This window comes from Polistes canadensis, unplaced genomic scaffold, assembly GCF_001313835.1.
Source record: "Polistes canadensis isolate GaletaPanama2010 unplaced genomic scaffold, ASM131383v1 scaffold_23, whole genome shotgun sequence".
Taxonomy (NCBI): domain Eukaryota; kingdom Metazoa; phylum Arthropoda; class Insecta; order Hymenoptera; family Vespidae; genus Polistes; species Polistes canadensis.
Window position 1 is genome coordinate 939,143 of NW_014569570.1, and position 8,241 is coordinate 947,383.

Sequence of the window (8,241 nt, forward strand, 5' to 3'; positions counted from 1 at the left end):
ATCATTTGATTTAACTATATATATACTTACAATATTTAAAATATTATTTTATTATTATTTAAGAATTGTGTGTGTGTGTGTTTTATTCGTTTTTTAATACGACAAGCCAATTGATTATTATTCGTATTTAATTGTACAAAATATAAATTATCTTAAATAACGATTACGATAATAAATAAAAATAGGAATATATAAATTATTAATAGGTTTTGTGTATAAAATAAAAAAAAAAACAACAACAACAAACATTTATTATCTCATCCTGAATATAATATTTTATTACAATTGTTTTTTATTTATTATTTAATTCGATATACCAATATAGATCTAATCGGTGTTCTTCTCTCGTTTAGACGATCGTTTAAACTATTAATAGTAACTCGTCGGTTACTTGCCTATGCCAACTATTTTTCGTTTGTTTTGTCCTTTTATTGGGGAGGTGGGTGGGGAGAAAACGTTCAAGTAATTCGAATAATTAATTAATCGAATTTATTATATTTATTCGTTAAGATATATTTTTAAAGGATTTCACTGAAAGGAATATTCTTTTGTTAAAAATTATTATTTATCGATTTATTAGGGGAAGTTCTTCTTTTTTGTTATAAATTGTTTATTCATAATAAAAAAATGTTTTATATGTAATTAACTTGTTGAATTCTTGCTAGAAGAGCTGGATGGACCAAATGCTGTACGGATACGAGATGGTTGGGTTATTGCTGTCGAAAGGTAACAATATTTTATATATAAAAAATATTATATATTCAATATTAAAATAAAATAAAATAAACGCGTAACACACAACAAATATTTTTAAAATACGAGTATACGATTAAAACGCTTGTACAAGAGAGAATGATTTATTATATATTTTTTTTTTAAATCGAATATTTTTAATAACAATGTAAAAATAAATGAATGATCCGTTAAGAAATTTCTATCAGAAAAAAACAAAAAAAAGGAAAGAAAGTAAAAGTTTTATCGTTATTATTATATAAAGTTAATTAATTAGTAAATATATATTAAAGAGAAATAACGTCAAATGGATATAATGAAAATTTTGTTTGTAACATTTTAATGAAAAAAAAAACAAAAAATTACTTGTCTAATATTGCACATTTATCAATATTTCAATGTTATTACAATAATATTTCCTAACCGTATGCATTTCAAGGATTAAAATGATTTCATTTAAATACCATAATATAAAGATATCCCAAGGACTTTCTATTTACTATTATCTATAAATTATATATTATAATAAATCGATATATAAGTTATTGTAAATTTATCAATAACCTATTTAATTATTAGGTTATTAGCTAACAAATAGTTTTTTTCTTCTTATTATTATAATTATTTATTTACAAGAATATATTAAAAAAAAAACGAACAAAAAGGAACAAATTAAAAAAAGAAAGTGAAATAACAAAACAAAAAAATTACAAACGCGCGGGAGAAGATAAAAAAAAGTAAATCAATTAAAGGAAAAAAACAAAAAATTGCGTTCCGATAAATAATACGAAGTAAAAAATATCCTACGTAAATGTAAATTATTTATCCTTGTATAATAACATCGCGTTTATATTGTATTAATCCTATACACACAATCGTATAACACAAATGCATTCTAATACTAACGTATATATTTTTTTTTTTTTTTTACAGAGGCGTAAGAGAAAGGTTGAAAGAGCTTGCTGCACTGAGAAGCATCCAGTTACGGGATATCGAAGCCATACTAGATCATCAGGTAGGTGGATCCCTTTCAACGATACTTTCACGAGATTCTAACTATCTTCACTTTTTGACACCCATAACAAGCCCATCATACGAAACATTTTTATACATGATACTCGTATATTATAAAAACTATATGCTAAAAGAGAGAGATAGAGATAGAGAAGATAATAATAATAATATATGTTAATAAATATTAATTCGTATTAATTCGATGAATATATATATTATTGAAGTTATACTTCTTTTGGAAAGTGAGGTTAGATGCGATCGAAAAATCAACACCACGAAGTTGTCGATAGTTTTAAAATGCGCGGGAAAATTGAATTTATTTTTGAGGTTATATTCGTTTTGGTACGATAAAGAAGTATAACTTCTTACGTGCGTATATAAATAAGTCAAAAATTGAAAAACGTCAAAGTTTATGGGGGAGAGAGAGAGAGAGAGAGAAAAAAAAACTTTCCAATGTATATTATTATGCGTATAACGTAGAAAGCATATATACGATCGATCGTTCTGACGTATCGGAAAAACAGGTACGCTTGCATACGTCATACAAATGTGTAATACATACAGGTACATATATATATAATATATATAGATTGACTATGTACACCCTTGCCCATTCTTTGGAACATGAATTTTGTCTTGTAGACTTAATACAGTGACATATATGTTATCTCGTTAATATTTTAACTATTAATTCTTCTCGATGTGAATTCACATATTTTAGATAATTATTTTATCAAACGGATAGTTTACGACACTGTAATCAAATTTGTTTTATATACATTTCTTAAAACATTTTATTTGTTTCGCGTAAAATTTAAGAGAACGTTTACTTAATTATTCGAAACGATATTACAATACGATATCTTTTACCGTCATTAAATAAAAAAAAAAAAAGAAGAAAAATATATTTATCGACACCCGACCATTTTGTAAGTAGGATCGCCTATGAAATGTGGAATGCGAAGGTGAACGTGCGAACGTGCTGCTTGCGTCGAGTTGTAATTACGATTACAAAGCCGTTGGTTGCGCTTTGCTCGAGGCAAAACGAATAAGCTACCATCGGACTATTAGACTTTAGGATTTTTAATCTTTCTCTTTTTATTTTCTTGTTGTTGTTTATATTTTTCTTTCTTTTTCTTCCCATCTCTCTTTGTTTCCAACTATTTCATAGCATTTTTCTTTTGATAAATATGCATATACATACATACATAAGAGTAACTATGTATAACATGTATGTATATATTTACAAAAGTGCATTATATTGTAATAGGTTGACCGAAAAATGTATACCTTTCTATAAATATTTATATATATAAATCGAGAAAAAATTTCTCAAGGCAATTTTAATATTTATAAACGTAGGTTATATGTGTATGCAAATATGCTAATATACGTTAATAATAATCCTTGATTAAATGTTTTTCTTTTTTTCTTTTTTTATTATTTTCCGAATGATCGATACGTGAAAAAATCATTATCATTTCGGATAACATTGGTGGTATAATACTTTCGTTATATTTTACGTCATCTATTTCTCTCTCTCTCTCTCTCTCTCTCTCTTTATTTCTTTCTTTCTTTCTCTTTTCATCGTTTCTCACGAGAATGATGTATTATTCATAACGGACTATTTTAATTCTACAGATAAACGAGACCGGTGCATCCACGAGCGAGGAAAGAACGAGAAAAGATGTAACGAATAATCAGGTCACCGTGACCCTTGCGGATGAGTGAGTACTTCTTCAGATTGACCGTCTTATAAATTCTTCAAGAAAAAGGAAGAAAGTATTTTCTTTTTTTTTTATATATATATATATATATATTTTATCCTTTAATCTGGAAAAGAGAGTGTATTACATTACTCGAGATTTCTTTTGAATGATCATTTGAAATGGAAACATTTGATCGTGACGTTTAATTTTTACTTCATTTTATTTTCTTACCCTTCTCCAACCCCCTTTTTTCTTTCATTCATGTGAAACACTAATAATTGCATTAGTGATACGTTATTTTTGTATATTTCATACAAATAGTATGTTTAAAATGTAGTCCTTTAATTTTGTCCTTTTCACACTTTGCAATATGATGAGATGATATATAGTATAATTTTCTTTCAAAATCCACTCTGTATTCATACGTTGTTACGTATACGTATAGTCGACTGAAAAATATATTTTCTCAACCTTTTTTTTATTTTTATTTTTTTTTTTTTTTTTGTAAGTTTTACATTTCACTTCGTTTACGAATATTTAAAAATCTATCGTTGTTTGTATTTCTTTTTTCTTTTCTATTTTTGTTTATGTATTTTTTTTTTTTTGTTATTATAGGGATGTACGTAATACAAACGCTTTCTTGTCGAAACTCAGTAACGGTACGATACCTAAAGGAGTGAGCAAGGAAAATCAGGACACGAGAGAAGGGAAAATTCAACAGGAACGAAAGGACGTCTCGGAGAAACAACAAAATTCATCGGATGAAACTAATCTATTGGTCAGTCGAATAATTAAATTATTTAAATAAAATTGGTTAAATAGAAAAATAAAAGAAGAAGAATAGAAAGCGAATGTGTGTGTGAGTGTTTAAGCTATAAATCACGAATGTATAATTACGTTTTGTAATTTATACATATATACACGTGTAGTAAGAATATTGATTAGTTCTTTTTCCGATAGACAACTTGTCCTTGATTTATCGTGATTTTTCTTTTATAAAGATATCGGCTAATAACTATATCGTATTTTTATTATTAAGTAGAAACAAAAGAAAAAACAAAAAAGACTCATTATGATTCATATACATAGATACGTGTATGGTAAATATACATACGTATGTGGTTATAAGTTATTATAACCAAAATACTTTTACACATTTAAAAGTAATGACTTCACACTTATTTTTGTCTATTTCCATTTACCGGAAATCCCGATGGTGAAACTTACGTGCAGCAACGTCCAGTGACATTGACGAGAGTTAAATTGCTATTAATGAAAAGGAAAAAAAATATATATACAAAAAAAAAGCTAACCTTGCGATTGAGTAAGAATCGATATAATGATACAAGAAAAAAAATGTATTTCCTTTAAGTGTAGTGTTAATATATATTATTATATATAAAATTATAGTATCCGTTGAAATAGTTTTTTTTTTGGTTTTTCTGTTACCTTGAGATAACGTTGCGTATACTTGTATCATAAATAAATAAAAAAAACAAAACCATATCTATACTTGAAAAACGTGTTATAACTTGTGTAAAAGATAATTTAAAATTGTATTTAAGATTTATATTGAAAAATGAGTACACAATTAAATTAATTTACTTGAATAAAAAATATTAGTCAAAAAAAATAAAAGATCATATATAAATACTAATATATATGAATGAACAAAAATTAATTAATTACTTTATATTACAAATATTTGAATCTTAAATAGAAAGATTTTAATCAAATTAGTATTTAATAAATATATTAAGGTGAACCAAAATTTCATGAGTTGATTGTATTATAAATTACATAATGAATTGTGTTTTTGTAAGATTTACTTTAAAAATATTAATGAAAAAAAAAAATACAAACAAACGCACAAACTTTTGGTTCACCATAATATATATATATAAATATGAATTATGTGAAATTGGTATGATCAATATGATCGTAATACTCACGAGGAGGTATACGATACTGATCGAATTTATCACTTGGCAGCAACCGGTGCAGAGCAGCAACAAAGTAGTGGAACGCCGTGCTAGCAGTCCCTTCCAAAATGGCCGGACAGAGGTCCTGATTGGAGAACCTGAGGGCGGCCCGAGGTCGCCACGAGGATCGACATCTTCAGCGATTAACGACGGCAATTTTCTCAATACACCGGACGAACGCGAAGCAATTTTCAGGTCAGTTTGTAATCATTATTTATGTTTATGTCAATTTAATTTTGATATATTTATTATTAATTCATTTGTATCATCTCTACATAAGTTTAGTCTTTTTCCTATGATTGGTTTTTTTATATGATGGCCGACCACCAATGCATAAATTTAATATAATACTAAAATGTTATTTTGAATTGCAATTGATTTAAATTATTCGATTGAAACATATATTTATATGTATATGTATTTATCGATATGTACAAAGTTTCGAAGTATGATTTTCATTGATAAATTTTTAACATTTGTTATCAATGGTAATACAATTATTTTAAAAAAAAATCGAGTATCGTAAAGTATGATGCGCGCCACGCATTGAAATCTTCGCTTTTAATTTCAACTCTTACTTTATATCTATTCCTTCTTTACCATCGTGGTCATAAAAATAACTTTTTTTGTCATATTGATCCGTTAGATGGCACTGCTAAATCATTTCGTTTCTTTTACCGTGTTACCGATGAATAGGATAAAGTAGTGCACTTTTTATGGAATAAAATTGCCCATTCTCTCGTATAAATCAAACGATTATAATCAAATTTTGTAATTTATAATCCAATTTTAATTTAACTTAAGATATGCGAATATTTTCAATATCTATATAAACGAGATCAAATAATGTGTATTCAAAATAGATATTAAAAATTGTTGAAAGAAATTTTTCCAAGAATATATTTCTTCAGTATGGTTCAGAATTTCTTATACAGGGTGTCTCGTAGGTTTTTACTTTACTGAGAAAACAAAAAGAAATACAAAACGAAAGAAATAATCGAAATTGATTTAATAGAAAAGCCAATATGTTCTATTTTAATTCAAAATATGAATTTTCGATTGAAGTATTGTTAAACAAAAATTTGTTATTTCAAATATTGGCGAAATAAAATGTTGTATTTCGTTGATGTAGTGATCCTTATTGAGATACATCGAATATATTTACAGTGAAACAAATTAAAATATGATATTAAATGAAGGTTTAGGCTTCCGTAAAATCTATTACCTTATCGGATATATCCACGTCGCATCTATAACAGTATGGTCAAGTTAAATGAACTTGGCCAAGTCAATTAGAATTACATTAAGCGGTATACTATACACGTTGGCGTTCCCGTTAGGTATGTTATAGCTTCTTAGGAAAACACGCCTCTCTTATTTTCTTTCTTTTCCAACAAACAACAATTTTCTTTATCATCACTTCCTCCATTTTCTTTCAAACAAGCAAGATCTTATATTATACGCGCGTTCTCGAAATCGAATGAAATGAAATTTAATAGAAATCGTTAAGAATCTTTATTATCGGTTCATATTACGCATAGTTGCTTTCCCCAAAGGTATTTTTAAAGTAGAATGCAACTTTCAGGTATAGCCATAGATATTTCTAAAGAAAAATCCTTCTTCTACTTGTATATTTTTTTTCCTTTTATCCTCTCAATCTTTCAGTTATTTCGATAAATTCGTTCTTCTCGGATAAATTTTTTCCTCCAAAATTCTTAACTCATCGATTTTATCTTCGATTCGGTTAGATAACACTAGGAATCATAGAAAGATACATTGTATGATCAATGAAAACGAAACGAAACAAACGTGTTCTCGATTTATCGGATAAGGAAAGGTAAAAAGAAGAAAGAAATAAAAAAAAGGAGGAAAAAGAAAAAAAAAAAAGAAAAGAAATGTTTTTGGTATGACGTATATATATATATGCGTAGTATTGCGGATGACTTTCGCCTTCGACGAAGAGTAAAACGGGCTTTAGGAATCGGTCGACAAAAAAAATTCCAACCTCCCAGCAGCACTTCCCCCTTTGTATAGTGATTCTTATGAATGGAGGTAACGTCATCAGAGTTCACGTAGGGAAAATCCTTCGATGAAAGATCTAGCTAATGACACTATACTAACCTTGAATATTTTCTATATGGTATCTGTCTCATGTGTGTATTAGTTGGTGTTTAATATTTGTCTGTATTTGTGTCTACCTGACATTATGTGTATGTGTGTGTGTGTGTATGGGAATATATATATATGTATATAGGATGTTTGTTTGTATTTCCGTCTACCTGACATGGTGCTACGCTCCCTTAATCTTAAGTTCCTCGAATTTTATGGTCTATGACGTGTACGGACTGCATAAAGAAGAAATGGAACGAAGGAAGGGCGTGTTTGTACATCTTTGACCTGGCTTTCTTTCTCTCTTTCTCTCTTTCTTTCTTTCTTTCTCATTCTATCATTCTCAGGTAAAGTAAATTCAGTGACGACCAATGTTGCACCTGCGTTTCCTGTCGCTTCACCAACCACAGGGACGTTTATCCACCTGACGACCGGAAAAGATCGTCCCTATCGTTGATGAAATTCGTTTTGTTAGTTGAAGCAACTCAGGTACCTCGTGCCGAAATCTATTCGAGCTTAGAAATATTCAAAATTCCTATCCCAATTTTATTTCTTCTCATTTTTATATATATGTAAAATTGGATATACAATGAGAAATACTTGTATATTGAAAATAATTATTAATTATTAGATAATTTGTGAATGATTTATTAAAAATTGTACGTATCAAAAATTTTATATGCTTATAATTTAAA

At 27.7% G+C, this 8,241-nt stretch overlaps 1 protein-coding gene across 1 annotated transcript in view; it reads left to right on the forward strand.

The window, feature by feature from the left end:
• Nucleotides 1–8,241, forward strand: part of LOC106783596 (serine-rich adhesin for platelets-like) — a 76,615-nt gene that overhangs the window by 22,610 nt on the left and 45,764 nt on the right. The window contains exons 4-8 of the mRNA XM_014742265.1: nucleotides 666–726; nucleotides 1,666–1,747; nucleotides 3,388–3,473; nucleotides 4,071–4,233; nucleotides 5,448–5,632. Of these exons, the coding sequence (XP_014597751.1) occupies nucleotides 666–726; nucleotides 1,666–1,747; nucleotides 3,388–3,473; nucleotides 4,071–4,233; nucleotides 5,448–5,632 (577 nt within the window). The remainder of the gene's footprint in view (nucleotides 1–665; nucleotides 727–1,665; nucleotides 1,748–3,387; nucleotides 3,474–4,070; nucleotides 4,234–5,447; nucleotides 5,633–8,241) is intronic.